This window comes from Chinchilla lanigera, unplaced genomic scaffold (assembly GCF_000276665.1).
Source record: "Chinchilla lanigera isolate Chin_1 unplaced genomic scaffold, ChiLan1.0 scaffold00006, whole genome shotgun sequence".
In the NCBI taxonomy this organism is placed as follows: domain Eukaryota; kingdom Metazoa; phylum Chordata; class Mammalia; order Rodentia; family Chinchillidae; genus Chinchilla; species Chinchilla lanigera.
Window position 1 is genome coordinate 35,595,023 of NW_004955407.1, and position 25,418 is coordinate 35,620,440.

The window sequence follows — 25,418 nt, forward strand, 5'->3', positions numbered from 1 at the left end:
ATTAAGTGAAGGAATTTTCGATAGCTGGTAATTTTTAGCAGGCTAGTTGTATTTCTTAGCTTAAATTTGAACTTTGACAATATTTTGAAATTTTACAATCGTAAAGGCCATTTATATTTTTTGTCAGGTTGCATTATTGGAAGCGGAAAAATCACAAATTCATTCCCAGTGTGAACAACTCAAAACAGAAATTGCACAGTTAAAATCCTCAAGGCAACAGATAGGAGCAGATGTTTCAACTTCAAGTAACGTTGAGGAGCCTGTAAATTACTTGGATGGGGAAAGGTAACACTCAGCGCCACATTTCTCTGGGGCTGCGCTTCTGGTTGGCACGCTCACTTGATCTGTTAGCGTGCAGTAGCTGTCAGTGGTACGTGTTTGTTCTATCAGAAGAAAGTCCCTGTGACCCGGCATTTCAGAGTGATTCAAAAGAAATAATGAATTGTCTGTTCCAGTTCTTCAGTTAAGTGAAAGAATTTAGAAGGGATAAAGAGTGGTTTGGAATGTTTTGGGGAGAAAAGTTAAAATTGAGCTACATCTTTTTTATGGATCCGTGTCCTCCTCTTACTGTATGTGAGTTGTAATCCTTTGGGAAATCACCAAATTACTAAAAATGGCCCTCACGTGTGGTGGTGCACAGCCATGATCCCAGCACTAAACAGGGGGACTGCAAGTTTGAACCCTGAAGTTTATTACAGTAAGGCACATCTTACTGTAATCCCTCTCAGAATGCTTCCTCTCACTAGGAACACGCTTACCCCATCATTCTTGCACTTGTAGAAGCAGTTCTGGGAGTCCCTTTTTTATGAGCTGTGGTGGCTGCCTTGATGTCTCAAGTCAGTTCAAAACCTTTACCTTTCATGGTCATTTTGACTTTGCGGAAGAGCAGGAAGTCACAGGGGGCCAGGCTCCATGAATAAGGTGGGCGAGGACGCACTGCAGTAGTTACCTCGCCTGCCTCTCCCTGCTTGGCAGCAGCCTGCAGGTGTGTCTCATCACACCTAATAAGGCACTTTGTTAAGCATGGAGGCCAAAGGCCCAAAATAAGCCTTGACCAGTCTTTCTAAAAATGAGGACCAGGTCCTGTAAGCACCGATATGACTTACAGAGGCGGATCCTCTGCCACTTGCTGAATTAGAAACTGTTTTAAACAAGCCTCCAGACGATTCTCTTCTACTCTAAACTCAGAGTAACTGGCAGTCTTAGTCTGTGTGTGGCAGCGACTAGCCACATGTGGTATTGACGCCTGAAATGCGGGTGGTATGAATTGAGATTTGCTTTGACTTCTGAAACCCTCACGTAAAAGGGAAAAAAAGATGAGCAATACCTTATTTAAGAAGTTTTGTTTCCTTGAAGGGCCGGGGATATAGCTTAGTGGCACAAGCACCTGCCTGGCAAGTGCGAGGTCCTGAGTTCAATTCCCAGTTAAAAACAAGTTTCGCTCTTTGAGACAAGGTCTTGCTATGTAGCTCAGGCTGACCTTGAATTCAGTAGGTAGCCCAACCTGACCTAGAACTCGAGGTGATCTTCCTGCTTCTTCATCCTCCTGAGTGCTGGGATTATAGGTGTGTGCCACCATGATTACAGTATAAAACAATACTTTGGCTGCACTGGTTTAAATAAAATACACCACTAAAAATCAGATTTTTCTTTTACCTTTTACTGTGGCTGCTGGAATGTATAAGATTCAATTTAGAGCTAGCATTGTTTATCTTGGACGGTCTAGACACTGAAAATAGGAATCTGACACATTCGAGAAAGAGCAAGAAGTAGCAGAGACAGTCAGAGACTTTCGGGAAAGAGTTGGTAAGAGCTTGTACCTAGTCATTTGCCTGCTGGTAGGATAAAGAACTTCCTTGTGGTAGAGGGGATCTTCTCAGGAGAAGATAGTGTAAGTTGGCTAATGACTTCTGGAAAACAAGGTGAAAAGGAGTTTGAGCTACAGGCCTTTGATTGGGCATGAGTGTTAAGTGTCGGGAAAAGTGGCTGTCCTGTGAGTAATGTACAGTTTTATCCACGGTCCAGTGGGGTCTTAGCATAAAAGCTCATAACATCAACAATAGTTTTTCTGCATTGTCAACCTAAGGATGCATGTCGTAACAGCTACATAGAGTTCCGTCCTAGAAAAATCAGTGTCTAAATCCGGACTTAGTGTAGGGTGCAGAGAGAACAAGAGCAATTCCATGTCTTCTGGTGTCTGTTCTGAGAAGGAAAGACTGCTGTACAGTTTCAGGTATTTATTGCCTGAATATTTTTTTTTTTCTTTTTGAAGCAGGCTTGGGAGTCAAGTCTAGGACCTCAAACAAGTTAGGCCAGTGCTGTACCACTGAGCTACACTGCTAGCCCTGGAATTTCTTCCTAAGTCTGGAATGCTGACAGTCATGAACTGGACAGCAATGATAGTAATATCTCCAGCCAGTATTTCAGCAAAACAGTTCTCTGTAAATGCATGGTGACATGGATGGGGATGGCCAGTGAACTTGAGCATGTAACAGAGTCAGAGAAGTCCTGTAATTTAAAAAGCTTAACATTATTTAACACAGAGCTTTGCAAGTTTATCTGACTACAGAGATGTTTTTTTTCTCTTGCATGTTTTAGGGGAATAGTTTCTATTTTCCTCAAAGGGAAGGTTTTCTCCAGTTTGCAAATTAAAAGATGTAGGAACCAGACCACACCACTAGATTTATGAAACCTACTTTTTTTTGATGTTTTTGGTCTTTTTTGAGACAGGGTCTTGCTTTGCAGTTCAGTCGGGCTTTGAGCTCATTTGTAGCTCAGGCTAATCTCAAACTCACAGCAGTCCTTCTGCCTCAGCCTTCTGAGTGCTGGGCTTATAGGTGCATGCCACCACTCCCAGCTTGACACATACCCTTTCAACTTAGGCTAGCACCTAGTGGATGGAATGGATTATTAAATTCATGATCCAGTTCTCCAAGAGGAGTTTTACTTTTCTTTTTGTTCAACTGTTGTTCTACAGAGATTTAATTTTAATATTTTTACCATCAAGTTTTAAGATCCATGTGTATTTTTAAGTCCCACCTGTGTTATACTGCTCCTCGATAAGTTTCTCTTTTTGCATTTGCAGCCTCAAGCTTCGGTCTCTTCGCGTTAACGTGGGACAGCTGTTGACTATGATTGTGCCGGATCTTGACCTTCAGCAAGTGAACTATGATGTTGATGTGGTCGATGAGATCTTAGGACAGGTTGTGGAACAAATGAGTGAAATCAGTAGTACATAAAGTAGGTTTCATGTGAAATAATACAACATGTGCCAAGTTCTTTCACATGTACCGCTTCCCCAATGTCAGCAGTCTTGTTTTACAGAGAAGATGGCAGACTGCAGAACCCTAATCTTTACTGTACTCTATGCACAAGTGAAATAAATACCTACGAATGGTTGTATTGATCAGCTGAATGGCTAACTTATGATTGTGTGTTGAATGTAAATATTTGTAATTAAGCCTACACATATTTTTTTATTGCTCTAAAGTACTTCAGTGTTTTTCACCAAGAGCTTTTCAGGTTGTCCCTAAGCTTGGTGCAGTTTATTTTCTGGTTCCCAAAAAAGTATTTTTCTCTGACTTGATGGCCATCCTGTAATACAAACACAGAACATTACTACCTTTGATTTTCTTAAAAAAGGAATGTAGGATTTTTAAATGATGATGTCCCTGATAAGTATGTGCTTAAGAGGGGTTTGAGCATTAATGTTTCTTTTCTCTAAACGTCTGTCTCCTGAAATATTTAAAATATGGTAAGAAAAATAGACTCCATGTTTGCCAGGATTTTTCTTGTGCTGAGATTGCCAACAGGTTTAAACACAAACTTGTTTTTATAGGATAAAGAAACAATCTTTAGTATAAAGTACTGAGAATATTAAATGATCACCAAGTTTACTTTGAAGCCCATTTTTGGCTGTTTATTCAGCAGGGAGTGGGCACTATAATTATTTAATATTTCTTTTTGTGAAATTCCTGTACAGCCTTTTGTAGGATTTCTGTAGATTAATGTGAGTTGAGGAAGACAGTCTTTCTCAAACAATACTGCATACCTTTGATTACACCACAAACCTAAATGTTTTATATCCTGGAGCTGAGGGGCACACTGCCCTAGCGTTATAGTATTACATGGCAGAAGATAGGTTTTATTGGTTCCATGTTTGTGCAATCCTAAAGAGATGACTTTCTATTAAATATCTAACTGTATATAATTAAGAACCATATTTTCCACAAGTAAAATATGCATTATTTTTTCCAAAGGTTTATCATTGCTATTTATTTTTACTTTTGTTTCTGAGAATTCAGTACATACTCATTTTGCATGTTTGTTTAATTACATGTACATCATATAGAATGAATTTTTAATGTATAATATCTTGTGGAAGGAGAAAATAAATGGAAATTGTTTTTATTTGCTTGATAAGTAATTGAAAGTGTATTTTTGGTATGAAGCTGGGATTCTGTCATACTTGTAATTCCTCAAATTTTAAAGTACCTTGTAATAAAAATATATGATGGCTAACTCTTCAGACATTACTTTTAAAGAATTCAGTATTAATCTCAAAGTATTCTATCTGTGAGCTCTTCCAGTTGAGCTGCTTTTACTACATTATCACAAGTTATATTTTGAAGACTAAGACTTTCCTTTATAGCTAAGGGAGAGAGTATGTGTGTTCTTTGCTTTGTATAAATTATTTCATCTGGAGAAACCTTGCCTGGCCTGTAGCACCTGTGTAAATCATGGAAGGTTTGTGACTCAGTTGAAATAGTATTTCTTTTGGGAACTTGTTTTCCCCTTTCTCTTGGTCAGCTTCTATATTCTTGCAAAAATGTACTTTTTATATGATCATTCTCTGGCTAAATGGGAAAATTAACCGTAAGATTCATAAAAGAAACTTGCTTGCTAAGTTAGGTCTTTAGAACTTCTTGCATACTTTTCACTCATTAAAATATAACAGACTAGCCGGGTGTGGTGGCACATGCCTAGAATCCCAGCACTCAGGAGGCTGAGGCAGGAGTATCATTGCAAGTTTGCTACATTGCTACAAAATGAGTTCAAGACCAGCCTGAACTGCATGGAAATATATATATAATCAGACTGAGAATATGGCTAACAAAAAATTTGACAGGACAATGTGGAGTATGGGGGGTTGTGTGCTATTTAAGTAGATATGAAAAAATGACACTGCATTTGTCTCAGGTTGGACATATTTTCATGCTTTATCGATGTAATTTTAGTGTTTTGTGTGTTCTATATTGTGTTCTTTCTGCACTCATTTTTTGCGGGTTGTCTTACCATTGTAAAGAACATCAAAGTTTGTGTTGATACAGTCCTGACCACCACTGAGCAAATCCATTTCAGAAACCCCACAGCAGGCATTGTCTACTAGCCTTGTCCATTAGCCCATCGTGTGCTCGTGTCCTGCTCGACTTTTGGACATGGGGCCACAGCTCACAAAAGGAATGCCATCAATGTCTGGTTAGTATGAAAGAAAAAATAAACACAAAGTTAATTTTCCTACAGTGGCCTGTAGGAAGAAGGTCCAGACCACAGGAGGCAAGGGTCACCACTTAAATACAAGTCGAACTGTTGAGTGAACTCGGGGAGAACGAATTCATCATCACAGAACCCGAGTGGGAATTGCAGCTTTGTTTTCCACACACCTCATCAGAGCAATGTGAGCAGATGCACCTTTTCAGCTCAAGTGGGGCACAAATACAGTCTCCAGGGTTAGTGTTTTGCTCTGTAAGAGTCAACAGACTTGGAGAACCACAGAAGATTTGCAAAGTAGGACTCCGTGTCATGGTAGTAAGATACAGGGTATATTTAAGTGTGATTCAAAAGAACTTCCATCCCAGCTGGATGTGATGGTGCGTGCCTTAGTCCCAGCACTCAAGGCTGAGGCCAGAGAATTGAAAGTTCCAGGCTAGCCTGAACTACATACTGAGACCCTGTCTCCAAAACAGCAGAAGATGTATTTCCATCCTTGACACTTGCTGTGAGCAAGTCCAGGTCCTGTCTTGTCTCAGCCAAGCCCCAGGAGTGACCTGTGCCGCCATCAGGCTTCTAGTTCATTCAGAATGGGACTTAAAGTTGCCATGGACACACATCCCTAAGACCTGCTCATCGGCACCCACAGGCTTCTGGGTCACGGCTCCATCCTGTCCTATCCCATTCCCTGCCCCAGTGCTCCCCTAGTGCCTCTGTACGTCTGCCTGTGGCCAGTCCTTAGCTTAAGCTTCCTAAAGTCGAGCTCACCACTGCCCGTCCAAAACGCATTCGCCTGAAACCACTTTACTTTCAAACTTCATTGAGCTTTCACATCCCAAACGACCTCGTGCCCAGAACCTTCAGGCGCCAGTTCTTCCCTGTCGTCCCTCCCACTGCATCTTTTTATTGTGGTCCTTGGTGTAAGCTGCTCAGGACACTGGAGGAGGGAGCCGCCCAATGACGTTTGAACTGCGGAGACCAGGTTGCACCTTGGAGGGGCAAGCGCTGCCAAGTAGTCGCTGCACCAGTGAACCTTCTGGTGATGTCGGTGGACGTCAAAGACGTTTGCCCACTCTCTCTACAGGAAGATTTTAGGACATGAAATTCCGAGTGTTAGTCTGATTTTCAGCTTCACTCACCAAAGGTTCTCCAGCGCCAGAACAGGGTCCAACATCTAGCAGATGCTCAGTAAATGAACGCTAAAACAACTAACAAGGGAATAAGTGGTCGAACCGAAGAGTGGATGAACTCATTCATTCTTGCACCGGCACGTGGGTCTGCAGGACCAATGAACCAGGAGGAGGTCGCCCTGATTCCAGTCCTGGGGTCTTGCTGGCCCAGCCCCGGCGCCCAGAAGGGGCGGGGAATCCCTGGGCCCCGCCTCCGGGGAAACCGTAGCGAAGCCCGGCGTACCTAAAAGATCAGGAGCCTCGGGGCCCCGCCCACAAGGGGGCGTGACGTCCTCTAAGTCCCACCCGCTCGGGGGCGGGGCCTGCGGCGCGCGGGAAGCTGCGCGCGGCGGCGGGAGGTGGCGGCTCTGTGGAGCGGCGGTGTCCGTGCAGGTACGGCTTCCCGGGACTGGCCACTCTCTCCCTTCGAGACCCGCCGCCCGGCCGAGCCGGGAGGGGGCTGCTCGCCTAGGGCCGGCTGCTGGGGCCGGGCTAGCCCTGGAACGGCGCTCGTGCCGGCGTGCGGCCCCGCCAGGAGCCGGCCGCGCCCGGCTTCCTGCTTTCGGCCCTGGCCAGCGTCCCGCGCAGGGGTCCGACCCGGCCCGCGATGCCGCCCCTACTCCACGCGAGACCCCCTCTTCCGGGAGGCCCCTTCCTGGGACGTCCCCTCCTCCGGGCGCCCTCCTCCAGGAAGCCTTCCTTCCGGAAATACCACCCCCATGACCCTGTCCTTCCAGGAAGCCCCCTCCCCAGCGACCCCCTTCCTCCGTGACCCCGTCCTCCAGGAAGCCGTTCCCCTACTATACTGGGCGGTGCTTCCCAGCCCCAGCCCCTGGACTATCAGGTGCCTTTCTGCTTTTCTGGATGCACCAGGCCAGTCCTGAAGTTGGGCATGCTGGGGTTCAAGGAAGCGTTTTAGGTAGGGCTTGGAGATGTTCTATCAGATGGCCGCATTAGCATCGTCTCCCAGCGCAGTGAGCACTGTACACCTTGGGGTTCCTGCCCCGCCACGCAGCCACTTAGTTTGGTGCTGTAATACTGCCGTGTAATACAGTGCTCCGTTCTTTTAGCCTTCTTCTGTCTTTGCAGAAAGTACGAAGCCTGAGAAATTTTTTGTCCCACCCAGAGTTCAAGAGGATGAAAGTCATCACTTGCGAAATAGCCTGGCACAACAAGGAGCCAGTGTACAGCCTGGACTTCCAGTATGCCACGGCAGGGAGAATCCACAGACTGGCATCTGCAGGGGTGGACACTGCTGTCAGGGTAAGTCGGGCAGAGATGGGAAGATGCAGCAGAACCTTGCTGAGAGTCAGTTTTTATTTATTGATTTACTGGTTTTGAGACAAGGTCTTACTACATATTTCAAGCTGGCTTTGAACTTACTGTATATAGCCCAGGCTGGTCTGAAACTGATGGTGATCCTCCTGCCTCAGCCTCCAAAGTGGTGGGATCACAGGTATGCACCACCATGTCCAACTTCATTCCTTTATTTAAAACTAATGTCAGCAAATTCAAAGTGCTTTGTCATCTGGCCTAGAATGCTAAATTCTCAGAGCCTGTGTGAACAGTGAAAGCAAGAGTCATTTGCTCTTTCTTTCTTTCTTTCTTTCTTTCTTTCTTTCTTTCTTTCTTCCCTCTCTCCCTCTGTCTTTCCTTTCCTTTTCTTTTCTTTTCTTTTCTTTTTCTTTCTTTCTTTCTTTCTTTCTTTCTTTCTTTCTTTCTTTCTTTCTTTTTTTCTGTCTTTTTGAGACAGGGTCTCACTATGTGGTTCAGGCTGGTCTTGAACTCACTTTGTAACCCAGGCTGGCCTGGAACTCACAGCCATCCCCCTGCCTCAGCCCCTGGAGGCCTGGGATGACAGGTGTGCACCAGTGTACCCAGCTTTGGTTTATATTTTAGAAAGACAAACGTTTCAAAGCATTTTATGTTTCAAAAGGAAAATTAAAGCTTCTTACTGAGGACAAACGTAGAAGTGTTTCAGTATGAGCAAGATAGTAAGTATTCACTTTCAACTGGACGTTTTGGTACCAACAGATCTGGAAGGTAGAAAAAGGACCAGATGGAAAAGCCATTGTGGAATTTTTGTCCAATCTTGCTCGTCACACCAAAGCTGTCAATGTCGTGCGTTTTTCTCCAACTGGGGAAATTTTAGCGTCAGGAGGAGATGGTGAGTATTACTGTACTTCAGAAACCCTTTAGAAACCGGGTACCTGTGTGTCTCAGGTAATGAGAATTAAGCAGCGTATGCTCTTTTGCCTTTTTTTGTTTTGTTTTGTTTTGCTTTGTTTTTTGAGACAAGGTCTCACTGTGCAGTTCAGGCTTGACTTGAACTCACTATGTAACCCAGGCTGGCCTCAAACTCCCGGTGATCCTCCTGCCTTCGCTTTGAGAGTGCTGGGATTACGGGGTGTGCCACCACCCCCGGCTCAAGCAGGATATGCTTTTTTACTGGCCACGTTGCCGCCGCGTTCCATCTGCCGTTGGTTTGGTGAAGTGATGTTTTAGGGGGTGTATCCGTGAGGAGGATGGAGGGCAGCGTGCTTTCTCACTTGCACCCCGAGGCTGGTTGGGGTCGCAAGGCAAGAACTCTGGCCTTAACATCCGAGGTGACCAGAGTCCGTAACTGATTGGCTTTGGGAATGAATGGGCTTGTAATTTGTGCTTGCTTGGTGAGAACAGATTTGCTCGCATTTTCTGCCTGTGCTCACATAGGATGAAACTGTACCTAAGTGTAAACCTTCACCGTGCAGTCTAGAAAACGGTGCAAAAAGGGGTCTCCGCGATGTTTTGTTTGCAGTATTGGGGATGGTACCCAAGGGTGCTCTACCCCTGGGCTGTATCTACTTTTTGAGACGGGGGATCAGTTTCCCACGCTCTCCTTGACCTTGAAGTCCTCCTGCGTCAGAGTCCCGGGGATCTGGGAGTACAGGTGGCACCACACACCAGCTGGGAACCTCGGGCTTTGTTTGCAGGAGGAGGAGAGGAGACCCAGTTGGGTTCAGTTGCAGAGTACCACGGCGTGCGTGTGTTTACAGGGGAGGGCGGGGAGTGGGAGCCCCAGGCGGGGGGCACAGGCCACGTCCTGTGAGGTCGGACAGGACAGCTGTCATTTTGCAAAGTCCCTTGGCCTTAAAGGCCCAGAGACCTGCCATTCTTCAGCACGGGAAGAACGTGTCCGGGCCCCTGCATCTCAGGCGCACTTGCTCACACTTGCACATGTGGCGTGCGGTCGGGATTGCTGTGCATTTAGAGTTGGGGGGACCGTCCACTTACCTTGCCCACTCGTTTATGCTCCTCCTCCCCGGGAGAGAAGCTGGGGGTGGTGGGCAGGCCACGTGGTAAGCGCCAGTCGGAACGAGGGCAGCTGTCACACTTGGGTCACACCAGCGTCAGGCCACAGTATCTGCTGGTACTGGTCACGAACACTACTGTGGGGTGTATGCCGTGCAGACCCCCACTGATCATGCGTTAGGCCTCACAGTAACCCTCTGAGGTCACCGTACTCTGAGATCCCCTTGAACTCACTATGGAGCCCAGGCTGGTCTTGAACTCACAGCGATCCTCCCGCCTCAGCATCCCGAGTGCTGGGATCACAGGTGTGCGCCACCCCACCCGGCTGTGGTCCCCACTTCCCAGAGGACACTGCGCCCTCGAGACGTGCAGTGACTTGCTGAAGCTTCCGTGGTTCAGCAGCTCGCTAACCCCCGCTTTAGATTTGGGAGTGCAGTCGGCCACTTTGCGGTGGCATTTGAGTGGGCTGGAGCCCCCTCTGTTTCAGGGGGTTGTGCAGGGAGGGCTGTGGTCCGTTCTGGCTTTGCTGTTTCTAGAGCCTCGTTCAGAAGGCAGAGCTGCTTTTCCGCCCAGACCCTTGGAAGCGGCCCCTCAAGGCCGCGGCGTCCGTGGCACAGCGTGTGGACTGTTCTGCCCGGAAGTGAGGGGCGAGGGCGGCTCACTGTGGCTGCCTCTCCAGATGCCGTCATCCTGCTGTGGAAGGTGAACGACAACAAGGAGCCCGAGCAGGTTACTTTCCAGGATGAGGATGAAGCTCAGCTGAATAAGGAGAACTGGACTGTCGTGAAAACCCTGAGGTAACGTGGGGAGGCACCTGCGGGTGACTGAGCTTTACAAACTGGATGTGTTAAGCAGAACACTGTATGTGTCCCCCACTCCACCACCCTTTGCTTTGGAGACAGGGTCTCGCTATGTAGTTCAGGCTGGCGGTGATCCTCCTGCCTCAGCCTCCCTAGTGCTGGGATTACAGGGTGTGTCACTACATCTGGCTCAGAATAGGTCTTTTGACCTTTACATTTAATTTAAAACTTTTACCTACCCGTAAGAAAGTAAAGGATGAAAACTTCCTGAAAATGGACTTGCTGAGTTCCTGCTATAAAATGGTCCTTAGTTTTTGACAGTAAAAGGAAACCTGGTCTGTAATCCCAGCACTCAGGAGGCTGAGGCAGGTGGATCGCTATGAGTTTGAGGCCAGCTTTGGCTACATAGTGAGTTTAAGGCCAGCCTGAACTGCACAGGGAGACCCTGTCTCAAAAAACCAAAAAGAAAAGTGAACCTGTTTCAAAAATGTGGGTATCCTTGAAAGGACTTGTTAATAGCTAGAGCCAATACAGTTCCAGAGGAAATTTCCACTCTCATTCTAATACATGGTCCTTGATTTTGTCTTTAAGTTTTTAATAACATTTTCCTTTTTTGAGACATTCATGGCTTATTTTTCTCTCTGGACTCTAGGGGCCACTTAGAAGATGTATATGACATTAGCTGGGCAACTGACGGGAACTTAATGGTTTCTGCCTCCGTGGATAACACAGCCATTATATGGGATGTCAGTAAAGGTAAGTGGTGAGAGTTTGTTCCTCTGGAGGGCGGGAATATTGTAAATGCCTTTTAAAAAACCCAACTGGCCAGGCCTGGTGGTGCACGCCTGTGATCCCAGCACTTTGGGAGGCTGAGGCAGAAGGATCGTTGCGAGTTCGAGACCAGCCTGGGTTATAAAGTGAGCTCAAGGCCAGCCTGAACTGCATAGTGAGACCCCGTCTCAAAAAGACAAACAAAACAAAATGAACTGGCTTTAGCTTTAAAAGCACCATGAGGCCAGGCCTTGCAGTGTATACCTATAATCCCAGCACTCTGGAAGGCTGAGGCAGGGGGATCCCAAGTTCCATCCAAGCCTGGGCCACTTAGCAAGAAGTAAAAAGGCTGAGGATGTAGCTCAGTTTGAAGTCCCTGGGTTTAATCTCTAGTACCACATACACGTAAAGTGTAACGTGAAAAATTTCTTCAGTGAACCAAAGTAACGGCTGGTCACCAGGAGAGAGATTTGTCCCATAGGCCGTGGGTCCAGTTGCATTTTGATAGGCTGAGAGCGGTGGCGTCGTGGGTCACCAGTGTCCATGAAAGGCGGATAGATCGCTCACTCTTGGGCTGTGGACAGCACAGGGCGGGCCTGGCTCCTGCGCAGAGCTCAGGGTCTCGGGCAGCCTGGAAGCCGTCGATAATGAAAACAGCACTGTGTGCGTCGATGCGGTCTGCAGGGTCCAGTGTCCACTTCAGAAGAGAAGCCAAGTGGGCAGCGTCCGCGCCTCTGAGGAGCCTGCTGTCCACTAGGGGAGGTAGCAGTCCTGTGGGCAGTTGTGATGGACGCCACAGCCGGGGTTCCTGAGTCCCCGGTGTCCGGCCCTGACGCCCTGTGCTCCCTGCCCTCTTCTGGGGCTGCCCCTGTCCCCCGGGTGCCCAGCACGGTGGCAGGAGGCGGAATGGCACTGCTGCGGCCGCGCCCCATCCTCCAGCTCTCCTGCTCAGTCTCCCTCCGAGTTCCGTACCGCCCAGCCCGGTCGCCCTCCGTCCCTCACCTCGTCACCCTTGGAACTGTGCTCCACACAGCAGAAGGACGAGGCCAGAGGCCCGCGGGCGCCAGGCAGGGACAGCAGGTGGCACAGGGTTAGCGGGTGTGGGCGGAGGCCGGAGGGCGGTCATCGTGGGAGGGGTTTCTGAGGATGGCAGAGCGTTGGGACAGTGCGTTAAGTCGCACACTCCTGGTCCTCTGCAGTCGCACGGCCCTGCAGGTGTGGGCACCGGTCAGCAGGTCAGCGTCATCCCGAGTTATCCGAGGGGCACATGTGGCCTCGCTGCCCTCGGCAGGTCTCAGACCAAGCATTCAGTTTGACAACCATGTTTCGGGCTTGGTTGCAGAAGCGGCAGACTTGGTAGATACGTTTCACTCCAAACCCATCCTCATGGACTTGCGTGCAGTTGCCACAGCCTGGTTGTGTCAGCTTGGTGGGGATCACGGGGCCGAACACCGCGTCGACCCAGTTCAGACTGATGACAGCTGGACTTGGGAAACTGCTGGGCCACTGTCAACACTGACAGAAAACGCATCAGGTGCTTGGTGCCACTGCCTAGTGGCTGAGGATCGTGGCAGGGAATCCCCGGTTAAGGGTGTCGTCGAACAGTAATTCAGATACAAGAAAGGAACATAGAAGATGAGGGCTGGAGGTATGGCTCAGGGGCAGAGTTCTTGCCTTTCGTGCACAGGTTCTGAGTTCCATCCCCAGCACCACCAAAAACAAAACAAAAAAAAAACAAAGAAAAAGAAAAGCGTAAGTCATGACCTTATACACATATGAGAAATCATCAACATCCTATAAACCATTTTTTATCAGACGTGGATCACTAAAAAGATGGTGAAGGCTTCGTAACCTGCTTTTCTTCGGCAAGTAATCTCTGTGTGCTGCTGGCTTTTTCTTCTGAATACCTTCCCCCAAAGGCTCTTTGACATCCCTATTTTGTTTTATTTTATTTTTGTTTTTTTTTTGAGACAGTGTCTCTGTGTAGCCCAGTCTGGCCTTGAGCTCTCAATCCTCCTGCCTCAGCCTCCCGACTGCTGAGATTACACACGTGCTGCCACACCTGGCTCTGTGCCGATCCTGTTAATGTTGCTCCTTTCAGGGTCCTTCCTCAGTTCTAGACTGACCTGTGTCACCTCCTAACCAGTGACCCTTGTGTCATCCTCTCTAAGGCTCAGTTGCATCTTTAGAATACAGAGCACGTCCCAGCGTGGGTTCCCTGTGGCCTGTACCCCGAGCCCCTTCATTACACGCGGGATCTCTGATGTGGCTCTTTTCCCCTGACCGCGGTGTCCCGGGCCTCTGCCAGCCCATTGGCAGTCCCGGACTGCACCTCATGCGCTAGCTAAGCATCCTACATAGCCTCCTGTCCCCGTCCTGTTTCCTGAGGACCCTGGAGAGTGAAAGTCGGCTCTTCCGTGCTGCGCATGTCTCCTCCTTCCCCTCCTCGTCCTCCTCGGGCCAGTGACGTGCCGTCCTCACCCAGGGGACACCTGTGTCCCTCATCCTGTTGTCTCTGAGGGCGGGTATCTTGGTTACTTTTCTCTCATTGCTGAGAGAAAATACCCGACACTCAAAATTAAGGAAAAAAAGGTTTATTTAGCTCACAGTTTGTGGAGGTTTCAGTCTGTGCTCAGCTGGCTCCAAGGCAGAGTGGCAGAGAGTAACAATTCATGGAGGCAGAAGACAGCAAAAGCAGCAAGAGTGAAAAAGAGCAGAGAGAGCAAGCGTCTTCCCCTCTCTTACATTTTCTACAGGCTGCCTGCCCCAGGGCAGGTGTAGCGCTCACACCCATAATCCAGCATTGGACGTGAATCAATCAGAAACTGTAAAAGCCCTTCCATAACCGCATGAGGCTTTGGGGGGACATCCAGACACAACCCGTAACCGCGGGGCTATGTGGAGTCGTCTTTTGGGCAGTGTGTGGAACAGAGATGAAATGGGATTAAGGGGGGCGTTTGTGAGTGACAGCTATAACTTTGTGCCTGCATAAGATTTGCTAATGCTATTGTGTTGTCGTTCGTAGGACAAAAGATTTCAATTTTTAATGAACATAAAAGCTATGTACAGGGAGTGACCTGGGACCCTCTGGGTCAATACGTGGCTACGCTGAGCTGTGACAGGTACGTGAGTGTTCGGCAAGCTGTCCTCTCTGTGTTCCCTGGAATTCTCTGCAGAGGTATTTGTGTCACAGCTTAACCAGGCTAAGCCACACTCTGGCTGTGTTTTTCTTGTTTCGTACTGTTACTCTTACAACATGACAAAAAATGGAAACTAATTAGGGCGGCTGACTACACAGTTAGTGCTTAGGAAACCTATTGAGTCGGTGCGCAGATGTAGGAAGAGATGTCTGACATCAAATAAACTTGGAAATACATTGATTCCCAAAGGGTCTTTTATGAATATAACTGAAACAAGAAAGTGAGTAGGGGATTGAAGTATTTATTTCAGTAGAGACGTGTGTGTGTGTGTGTGTGTATGTGTGTGTGTGTGGTGCTAATCAGGTGCTCTACCACAGAGCAACATCCCCAGCTCATTTATTTCACTTCTTGGTGGTAGTTTACTACTGTGCTGATTTTAATGACTCCATTTAAATTGATATAAAAATTCAATGTTTTGACAGGTGTGGTGGCACATGCTTACAATCCAGCACTCTGGGAGGCTGTGGCGGGAGAATCACAAGTTTGAGGCCAGCCCAGGCAACTCAGTGACTTAGTGAGACCCTGCCTCAAAGTTAAAAATAAGGGTTCAGGGTGTAGGTCAGTGTGAAGGCCCTGCCACCGCCCCCAATGTTTTTTACCTTCTGAAAGGAAGTGTCATTGCTCTGTTGGTATAAATGCATTTTTGAACAGTTTTAAAAATTGGGGGTTCCAAGTATATTATGTAACAAAATACTCCTTTTGCATATTTATTAATTACTTTTACTTTAAAAATTGAGTTTAATATAGCCCTGGGATAAAAGCAGCATAGAAGAGTGAGCGTTTCTTTTCTTAGAGATCGCGAATGCCATTTATCTTCTGATTTGTTTTATTCGGGCAGTCAGGAGTAAAACAGTGTGATCGCCTGGTAGCAATGCTGTGATGTAGCCAGGTTTGCCTGCAGGTGTTTTCCTTAGACTCGGAAGTCCCCAAAAGTGAGACTCCAGCACGGAACCTCAGTTACACTGACTACCCCTGGGCCAAATATCCAAGACCTAAAAAATAAGCCCAGGCCTCAGCTGTATCTTACTTGCGAAGTTAAAACATGGATGAAAAATAAGTAAAACTAAAACGTGACCTATTTCCCCAGGCCGCTACCCTGGCGGTGTTAACGCTGCTACCCCTCCCTCACAGCTCCTCAGTTAGGTCTGCGCGGGCGTCCCCAGTAATGGTTCTGCAGGCTGGCCACTGTCTAGGGGGTAGCAGGTTGTGAAATGTAATTCACTCACTAGGAGAGGAAAAATCAGAGCTCCGCTCTTTCTGCAGGGTGCTGCGCGTGTACAGCACACAGAAGAAACGCGTGGCTTTTAATGTCTCCAAGATGCTGTCCGGCGTGGGGGCTGAAGGAGAGGTATGAAGCGCGTGCACTTTCCCTTCCTGGGGAGCTGGGGAAGGCGTGAGCTCCCCACCCGTGCTCACAGCCGAGTCTCTGGTCTCAGGGACCAGAAGTCACAACAACTGCAAGGCTCAGTCTGTGGGGGGCTGGTCTCTATGGAAACGGGGACTCCTGGGGACCGGGGCGAGTGTCGTGGTTTCCACCCCGGGAAGTGGCCGGTAGCGAGGAACGGGACCCAGCCCGGGAGCACTCGAGACTCCTAGCCGTACATGCAGGGGGCAACACGGATTGAGAAGGTGATGACCGGTGAAATCATCTTTTAAAAATGTTCATTCACCTGGAAATTCTAAATGTGTTCACGCAAATAACAGAGGTTTCCTTGTCATCTTCCTTCGAGTTCGTCCCGGACAAACCACGCTTGACGGTGTGTGTGTTCTCACACTTTTTAAATAATATACAGACGCACCACACCCAGACCCCCAGCCCTCCACGCATGGGCTTGCCGAGTACAGTGGGTGCTGGGCCCTTGTGAGCAGCGGCTCGTACAGTCTTACATCATTACCTGCTTTGCAGTGGGTTTCAGTCTCATTTATTACTTTGTCACAACCAGTAAGCCCTCGCTGTGGGCAGAGAGATCTGGAATGATGTTTCCACCTCATGTGCCACAGGCCCGAAGCTACCGGATGTTCCACGATGACAGCATGAAGTCCTTCTTCCGAAGGCTCAGCTTCACGCCCGACGGGTCCCTGCTCCTCACCCCAGGTCGGCAGCGTTGGGTTCGGAGCGGGAGCCGGGGGGTGCACCGAGGCTCCCGTTCAGGGGTGCAGCATCGCGGCTCGGCCAAGTCCGCACAGTGCAGCCCCAGGGGAGCTTGGGAAAGCTGCCGCCACTGTGTCCCCTCCCCGGAGATGGTGGCTTCGCTGGCCTGGGGCAGGTGGCCCAGCTCTCGGAATGTTCAAAAGATTTCCACGTGCTTCTGAGGTTCAGCCAAGTTGGGGACTTGCAAGCCTAGCGTGTGGGACAGTTAGCTAAATTTTACTCTCAGAGCGTTTACTACTTAAACCGTTTCATGAGAGATTTTTCAGCAGATAGGTATGAGCAGCTCAGTACCAAAGTGTACCTCTGTTGTTTTACCCTTTTCCTCTCCAGAGCAGCCTGTGGTGCGGCAGGCTAGATGGGACTGGTGTGGCTGGGCTTCCGTGGGCGCAGGAGAGGCTAGGACAGGATGGCTTCGTGGCCCCCGGTGAGGCCTGCCGGGGCAGCGCATGGCCACAGTGTTCGGTGAGCCCAAGGCCCACACCGTCCTGTGTGTGAAGGTGACGATGTTGTCCAGGGTTGGTCCTCTCAGCAGGACCCAGGTCGGGTCTGCCACGAAGAACCAGCCACGCTGCAGGGCGTGAGCCATGCGTACGTGTGTGAGAGAGGCCTAAAGAGATCGACTGAAAAAAAAGATTGATCAGGGACATGTAGGGCTGGCGCTTGGGCTGGGGAACTCTCAGGACCAGGAAGAAGTAGTTGCTTATGTTATTTACTAAAAGATTTTTATCAAAAGTTATATACTAAACCCAGTGACAGGTGTGTGGTAACACCCAGCTGTAATCCCAGCACTTAGGAGGCTGAGGCAGGAGGACTGCCTTGAGTTCAAGGCTAGCCTGGGCTACATAGTGAGTTCAAGGTCAGCCAGAACCACACAGGAAGACCCTGTCTCAAAAAAACCAAAAATCTCCAAAAAACAAAAACTCAAAACAAGAAAAGAACGATAGCAAAAAGCTACTGATCTTGAAATATAAAATGGTCATATGTGAAATTACGTGTGTACATACCTGTCAAGAGATAGGAACGTGGAACAGGAGGCGTTTGGAGGAGCACTGTGTGACAGTCTCGTGGCCCTGGGTCCAGCTGGGGACTGAGGAGGCGCTGTCACATGAGCTGTTCCTGACACAGGCGGGGTCTGCAGGAGGCCGGAGGTGGCAGCCGGGGCTGGGTCTGGCAGATGGGAAGGTCCAGAGTCGCTCATCCTGGAGTGACGCGCAGGGTCGGAGCCTGGGTAGCAGTGTGGTCCTGCGCTTTGCCTGGATTCTTGGATGAGGTGCTCAATAGCGGCCCCCGCTTCCTGTTCTTCCCGCCTGTGTCCTGGGGCTGTGAGCCCCTAGACAGAGAAGCCGGGGAGTGGATCTCACATAAGGAGTGAGACCAGATGGTGACCAACACTTGGATTTGTCACAAAACATTGTCCACTGACGCAGCTTGAGGGAAAAGACATCTCGCTAACCGCACCGGAAGGCTCTTGCGCTTTCTGGAGGACGGTGAGCCCTAACACCCACTCCCCTTCCTGCTTCTGCCTCCCAGCCGGATGCGTGGAGTCTGGGGAAAACGTCACCAACACCACCTACGTGTTCTCCAGGAGGAACCTGAAAAGGTGAGCCGGGGAGCAAGGAAGGGAGCCGGTGCCTTCGCCTCCGCCGGCAGCCGCTCCCGCTTCTGAACTTGGTTGCTCTCCTAGGCCGGTCGCCCACCTTCCGTGTCCCGGGAAGGCCACGCTCGCCGTGCGCTGCTGTCCTGTCTACTTTGAGCTGAGGCCGGTGGCGGAACCAGGTACCTGGACCCTCAACGGGGCATGCCTGTCCCTCCTGACCCTGCCCGGCTTGGGGGAGCGGAGGGTGTGGGTTCGGTTCAGTTTACTTATTTTCCCATTTTATAGACACTTAACGGTGCGTGATTGTGGGGTGCCCTGTGGGGTTTGAGACATGCATACGTCCGTAGTGCTCCCCACTCTTCGTACCTGTTGACCAACCTGTCCCCATCCCGGCCCCCTCTCTGCTCTCCCTGGACTCTGGTCACCACCATCCACTCTCTGCCTTTGTATCACTGGGACTGTGTGCTTATTTGTGTGTTTGTTGGTGTTGAGACAGGGTCTCACTATGTAGTTCAGGCTGGCCTTGAACTCACGGTGCAGCCCAGGTTGGCCTCAAGCTTGGGGTGATCCTCCTGCCTCAGCCTCCACCCCCTGAGTACTGGATTAAGGTGCTCTGCACTGCCTCCTAGTTTTGTTTTCCAGCTGGTCAAATATCATTCGTGACCAATTTTCTGTGCGTAAAATTAGGTATAAACTACATGTTTAACTATTTTTCTCCCCTCAGGCTGCTTTGAAGGCTTTTCTTTTTATCACTGGCTTTAAACAAGATGATTATCACTTGCTTTTGAGAATAGTAGTTTTCTCCATGTTTCTTGTGCTGCTTAGGGTTCATTGAGTTTCCTAGATCTTTGAGTTTATGGTTTTCATGAAGAGCTGGGACATTTTGGCCTTTCTTTTTTAAGTTTTTCTGTCCGCCCTCTCTTCTTCATGCGGTTAATACCCAGTTACACACATATGTAGCCAGGTGATATTGTCCGGTGGCTTATTGATACTCTATGCTTTTTTGTTGTTGTTGTTTTGTTTTTGAGACAGGGTCTCGCTATGCAGTTCAGGCTGGCCTTGAGCTCACTTTGTAGCCCAGGCTGGTCTCAAACTCGCAGCAATCCTCCTGCCTCAGCCTCCCGAGTGCTGGGATTCTAGGTATGCAGCACCACGCCCAGCTGTTTCCTTTTATTTGTTTATTTTTGTTTTAATTTTTGAGACTGGGCCGCTCTGTGCAGCCCAGGCTGGCCTGGAGCTCAAGGTGACCCTCTGCCTCAGTTTCCCGAGTGCTGGGATTCCAGGTGTGCACCACCACATAGCTCCTCTCTCTTTCTCTTTTTTCTCTTGGCCCTCACTGCCCGTGATTCTGAGTTCCAGACACTGTGCTCCTGGCCCCGTGTGGTTCTTTTATTAATATCTTTAACATAAGCCTGAAGAACGGCATTCTTTTTAAAGCCTATAGCAAATTAGCTTTGGGTAAAATGACGCCCCTTACATCCCCCCGGGAGCGGGCTTGGGGGAGCTCGTTTCCCTCGGGCGTTGTCATTGCTGCTTTCCTGTGCGTCTCGCCTGCAGACAGAGCCGCGCAGGAGCCCGCCGGGGAGCTGGTGCGCCTGCCCTACCGCCTGGTGTTCGCGGTGGCCTCCGAGGACTCCGTGCTGCTCTACGACACCCAGCAGCTGTTCCCCTTCGGCTATGTGTCCAACATCCACTACCACACGCTCAGTGACATTTCCTGGTGAGCCGCCTCGGGGACAGTGGTGTTGGTGCGGGCAGAGCTGGGGCGAGGGCCTCTCCTGACGAACGGTGGTCTCGGCCCCGTCGCTGATGACGCGAGGCGTCCGCTGCGAGAGGGAGGCTGTGTCCCTTTGGCTGTGATGCTGCTTTTGAGGCCATTGAGATTGCTCTGTGGGATGAGCCGAAGTAACCGAACTTGGGTGAGCGGAGCGGAGGCCCAGGAACTCCTGCTCGCTGAGGGGTGCGCCGGGCCCCCTGGAGGAAGCCCTCGCCTGCCTGGCCCGCCCCAGGGGTGCACGCGGCACCCTGCCTCCTCGCTGCCTTCTGGGCCCGACGGCCTCTGGGCCCGGGCGGCTCGAGCTCTAGCGCAGGCCTCGTCCTGCACCCTCTACTTCTTGCCCTTCACAGCCCTTTCCCGTCTTGGGAAACAGACCGCCCCACCCTGCCTTGGGTGGGCACTGGTGGTTTGCGGCTGGCGCTGTGGGATGCCGAGGCGGGGCTGGGCCAGCGCTGGGCCAGTGAGAGTCCCTGGTCCCGGCCCGTGTCCCTGGCTTTTACCCTCACCTTCCAGAAAGCTCCTGATCTCGCGGAGCTCCCGCTTTCCACAAGGTCCCAAGGGTGTTGTAGGCCGTAGACTTCGGGAAGGGCTCTAACTTTCTCCCCTGCTTTGGGACCCAAGGTCCAGCGACGGGGCCTTCCTGGCCATTTCGTCCACGGACGGGTACTGCTCCTTCGTGACATTTGAGAAGGATGAACTTGGCGTCCCGTTGAAAGAGAAGCCGCTGTTGCACGTGAGGACACCGGACACCACGAGGAAGGCGAGGAGTCACGCCCCGCAGGGCTCTTCGCCCGGGCCCAGGCCCGCCGAGGGGCCCCCCACCTCCAAAGCGCAGGAGCCCGGCAGCCCCTCCGAGACGCCCTCGCCGGCAGGACAGACCCCAGCCCCAGCGGCCGTCAAAGATGTGCCTGCGGTGACTCCTGGTATCAAGGGCCCCTCGCCGGGGCCTTCCGAGGACGTGACGCTGCAGAACACGAAGGGTCACCCGTCCCGGAGGGTTACACTGAACACGCTGCAGGCCTGGAGCAAGACCACGCCCCGGTAAGGACCTGGGGCAGGGCGGGATGTCACCGGCGCGGCGGGAGGCCTGTGGCCAGTGGCCTGACGTCAGATCAAGGCTGTCACTCCCCTGCCCATGGCCTCTGCTGGACCCCCCGGCCTTGCCCTTCCACATGTGCCAGGAGGGGTGCGGCGAGGGTGGGGTGATCGAGGCAAGAGGGGCGCTTGTCTCCCCCTGTGCTGCCTGTCAGCGTGCCTGTGACCTTTGGGGGACTTGCACCACGGTTCAGGGTAGTGCTGGGCTCTTTTTAAACCTCTAACTTCTGCACATGGCAAGTATGTTTTTTTTCCTGAGGCAGGGCCTTAATACATAGTCCAGGCTGGCCTCAAACTCATAGTGATCCTCTTGTCTCAGCCTCCCATGAGTGTTGGAATTACAGGTGTGTCCCATGAGTGTTGGAATTTACAGGTGTAAAGAAAATATTGTTTTTTCTTTTTTCTTTTGAGAAAGGGTCTCGCTATGTAGTTCAGACTGGCTTTGAGGGCTGGGGATTTAGCTCAGCGGCACAGCACCTACCTGGCAAGTGCAAGGTTATGAGTTCGATTCCAGGTACCGGCGGGGCGGGGGAACAAAACCAAAAAAAAAAAAAATTGGGGGGCTGGGGATTTAGCTCAGCGGCACAGCACCTACCTGGCAAGTGCAAGGTTATGAGTTCGATTCCAGGTACCGGCGGGGCGGGGGAACAAAACCAAAAAAAAAAAAAATTGGGGGGCTGGGGATTTAGCTCAGTGGCACAGCGCCTGCCTGGCAAGCACAAGGTTGTGAGTTCGATTCCCGGTACCCGGGGTCGGTGGGGGGAGATAATCAGACTGGCTTTGAACTCACCGGTGTGGTCCAGGCTGGTCTCGAATTTACAGCAGTCCTCCTGCCTCAGCCTCCTGAGTGCTGAGATTACAGGCGTGCACCGCCACACCCGGCAATGGCTGGTTATGATTTCAGTTGGCCATGAGGTAAAGGTAGTGCATGAATGTAACCCTGTTTACTGATTTAGGGAGCACGTCCTTATGTGTAATAACTGGCATAGCAGGGCCAGCTGAAACATTTTAAGTACTTCCTTGGTGGTTTTGAAACTTAGTATCATACCTAAACAAATTCCTGGCACACTGAGGAGCCATCCACCCCTTTATTTTTTTTAATCAAGGAGAATAAACTTAATACCTTTGAAGACAGAGAGTCCACCGAATTCTGTCCCAGCCAGCATAGTTTCCACCTCTTCTTCTGAAGAAATTCCCTCAGGTAAGTGATGACATTACTGGTTTGAGATTATAGTTTTGTTATTATTATTTGTTTTGGTTTGTTTTTTGGAGACAGTCTCGCTGTGTAGTTCAGGTTGGCCTTGAACTCACTGTGTAGCCCAGGTTGGCCTTGATCCTCCTGCCTCAGCCTCCCAAATGCTGGTATTACAGGTGTGCACCATCACCCCTGGCTCAGATGTCAGCTCTTAACATACACAATTTTTCCTTTATTTAAAAACCTCATATTTGTTGATGTTTCAGAGATCCCTGGAGACTCCCAGGATAGCCCTCCAGAGCTAAAACGGCCCAGACTGGATGAAAACAGAGGAGGCCTCCCAAACCTGGACTCTTGACAGGACCTGGGCCTCTGCTTGGAGGCTGCCAGGTCTGGTGCCGCCCCTGCGCATGCAGTGAAGGGCGAAGATGCCGGCCCAGGTGGCACCAGCCGGGGAGACGGAGGCTTGAGGCCGACCCGGTGATTCACCCTCTGCAGGACTGTGTGCTCCTGAGCTTAGCGTCCACTTCCCCATGGGCCTGTGGGAGCCGAGCAGACCAAGCGCTCTGGGGCTGAGCTTCTGAGACGGGAGCTGCTGGGCCTGGTGTCCATGAGGGGCCTCGCCCCATGCCTGGGGTCAGGGAGAGGGCTCGGTGGTCGGGCTGGTGCCCTGCATCGGGCAGTGACTAGATTCAACTCTAATTAGTGATTAAACCTCGCAGAGCTTCGTTTTGCTGTGTTTGCTTTCTGATTGTGAAGGTAATAACCCTCATTCTGGAAAGTTAGTAGAGAGAAGTGAAAAGAAATGGAACTGGGAGGTGGGACCCACGGTCTCACCACTGGCTGTGTGTAGCGTATGTGCTTTTCAGCATTTTTATGTTTTTTTATTTTAGGTAGCCTGAGATTTTTATCTGAGTAGGTTAGCTTTTCAGTTTTTTCTAAAATTTTAAATTTTTATTTATTTATTTATTTATTTATTTTGACACAGAGTCTCACTATGTAGGCTGCACTGCCCCTGAACTCACTATGTAGCCCAGGCTGGTCTTGAACTTGCAGCGATCCTCCTGCCTCAGCCTCCCGAGTGCTGGGATTACAGGTGTGCGCCACCACACCCAGCATCAGAATGTTGCCAACCTCATATTCTTTCCAATCATGATAGTTATGATTTTTGAGCTGGCCTCAGACTCACTGCAACCCTCCTGCCTCAGCCTCCCAAGTGCTGGGACTACAGGCACGTGCCACCACGCCCAGCAGGCTTTAAGATTGGCTTTTCAGAACAAAAACAAAGACAACCCCATGAATAAAAGTTTACCGATTAGTGTTTCTATCTTTGCTTCCTTTGTGCCCCAGGGAGAGCCTCTCAGCCGTGTCCGAGTTGAGGGCTGGATATGTGAGGAGAGCCCACGCTGTGGATCTTCCCAGCTCAGGAGACACCGGCGGGCGGCAGGGTTCAGGTGGTTACTGTGATGGCAGCGGGCTGAACCCCAGTTTCCAGGCCCGTGTGGCCCCCTCCCCATTAGGAGAACCGCGCACTGCCTACTACCGCGACGCACGAACCCGCAGAGCCTAGCAAACGAGGACAGGAACCCGACGGGCCCCTTCCCACCTCAGTGGGAACGCAGTCCACGCGGGCTGACCGGGGACAGCAAGCCTTTCCCGCGTACCACCTGTAGGCGTTGGCCGCGCTCAGGGAGGCAGGCGCGCCGAGGCCGCCAGGAGCCGACTGTCGGCCAGTGCCCGGGACGGGAGCGTCTGGCCTGCTGGTCCGGCCGCAGCGTCACAGAAAACCCTCGAGGGTTGCGGTGCTCGGCTAAGACAGGCACATGTCCAGGATCTGGGTTCCACGTGTCCCCCGGCAGCCTCTCGGTGACCTTCGGCCCATCGCTGACGGAAGGGACGACGTGTGGCCCGCATCTGCTCGGTGCAGCCAGCCGTGGCAGCAGGGAGGCAGCGCGGCCTCTGCCGGGGCGCCTGTGACGGGCCTGCGCCCGGGTCCGGGTCTGCACGTGTCTCCGCACTGACGGCAGAATTGGCGGTAAAGATGAGCGGCAGCACCCTGCGGGCCTGGCGCGAGCCCGCCTGCCCCCAGCTTCGGGGTTAGTTGGCCGTGGGACGTGGCCCGAGCTGGCCAGTGTCCCCGCGCGGCCTGCCGCTCTCAGGGTGTCGCTGGGCTCCGTTTCTAGGCGTCTCCCCCGTCGCGGCTGGCTGAACCCAGTGGCCGCAAAGGACTGCGGCTCGGATGGACAGCTGGGGACCGCGGGAGGAGGGGCTGCCCTCCGAGTGACATGGGCGCCGAGTCTGGCTCTGCAGAAATCCAGGCGGGGAGCAGGGGCTGGGGAGGAGGTGTCCCGGCCCTGTCCCAGCCTGGAGACATCTGATGCCTTCTCTGTCGAGGGGCAGACCGGGGCTGCGTGGCCCCGTTGCTCGGCAGTCTACCCCTGGAAGGGGTCTGCAGCTCGGAACGCTCGGGAGAGGAAAGGCCGGCCGTCCCTGCACAAAGGACCTGGACGGCCCGGCAGGCACGCTTCCTCCTACGCTCCAAGCCTGTTCATGCGCGGCTCCTGGCCGCCACTGGACGTCACTGTCCCCACAGAAACCACGAGGGCTCTCAGCCGGGGAAGAGGCTCCGCCAGAGGGGCCTGCGACGGCAGCCCCTGTCCTGGTGGCCAGGCCCAGAGCAGCCCCTTCAGCAGGGGCGGAGCACGGATGTGTTCGTTCATGGCTTCCCTCAGCTACCGTCTAGGTCCCTGAGGACACATCGGGCGGCAGGGCTGATGACCGTGCCGGGAGGACACCAGCCTTTTGCTGTTGGCTTTTGAGACCGGGTCTTGCTACGCTGCCCAGGCTCAGCTAGAACTTGCAGTTCTCCTGCCTCAGCCCG

At 51.2% G+C, this 25,418-nt stretch overlaps 2 protein-coding genes across 5 annotated transcripts in view; both read left to right on the plus strand.

The window, feature by feature from the left end:
- Morc3 (MORC family CW-type zinc finger 3) overlaps nucleotides 1-4,521 on the plus strand; it is a 51,325-nt gene extending 46,804 nt beyond the window's left edge. For all 3 annotated transcript variants that reach the window (XM_005375731.2, XM_013504602.1, XM_005375733.2), the window contains 2 exons: nucleotides 128-285; nucleotides 3,086-4,521. In XM_005375731.2, coding sequence (XP_005375788.1) covers nucleotides 128-285; nucleotides 3,086-3,239 — 312 coding nt within the window. In that variant the 3' untranslated portion in view covers nucleotides 3,240-4,521. The remainder of the gene's footprint in view (nucleotides 1-127; nucleotides 286-3,085) is intronic.
- A 2,448-nt stretch (nucleotides 4,522-6,969) lies between these two features.
- Chaf1b (chromatin assembly factor 1, subunit B (p60)) lies at nucleotides 6,970-23,265 on the plus strand. Of its 2 annotated transcripts, none has more exons than XM_005375738.2 (14): nucleotides 6,970-7,052; nucleotides 7,749-7,922; nucleotides 8,694-8,826; nucleotides 10,630-10,747; nucleotides 11,403-11,506; nucleotides 14,547-14,643; nucleotides 15,985-16,069; nucleotides 16,723-16,816; nucleotides 18,404-18,473; nucleotides 18,558-18,649; nucleotides 20,028-20,190; nucleotides 20,869-21,288; nucleotides 22,449-22,543; nucleotides 22,804-23,265. In XM_005375738.2, exons 2-14 carry the CDS (start codon nucleotides 7,797-7,799, stop codon nucleotides 22,893-22,895), a joined length of 1,689 nt encoding a protein of 562 aa, XP_005375795.1. In that variant the 5' UTR covers nucleotides 6,970-7,052; nucleotides 7,749-7,796; the 3' UTR covers nucleotides 22,896-23,265. The 2 variants fall into 2 exon arrangements, with proteins under 2 accessions (XP_005375795.1, XP_005375796.1); XM_005375739.2 differs by having other exon boundaries at nucleotides 6,973-7,052; nucleotides 7,786-7,922.
- The last annotated feature ends 2,153 nt before the right edge of the window (nucleotides 23,266-25,418 follow it).

Excerpts from the sequence above, each read along its gene's own strand:
- Chaf1b (XM_005375738.2), top strand. The coding sequence starts at position 7,797 with ATGAAAGTCATCACTTGCGAAATAGCCTGGCACAACAAGGAGCCAGTG. Across the intron at positions 8,827-10,629 it reads TTTAGCGTCAGGAGGAGATG|ATGCCGTCATCCTGCTGTGG; the intron begins GTGAGTATTACT and ends CTGCCTCTCCAG. Across the intron at positions 21,289-22,448 it reads TGGAGCAAGACCACGCCCCG|GAGAATAAACTTAATACCTT; the intron begins GTAAGGACCTGG and ends TTTTTAATCAAG.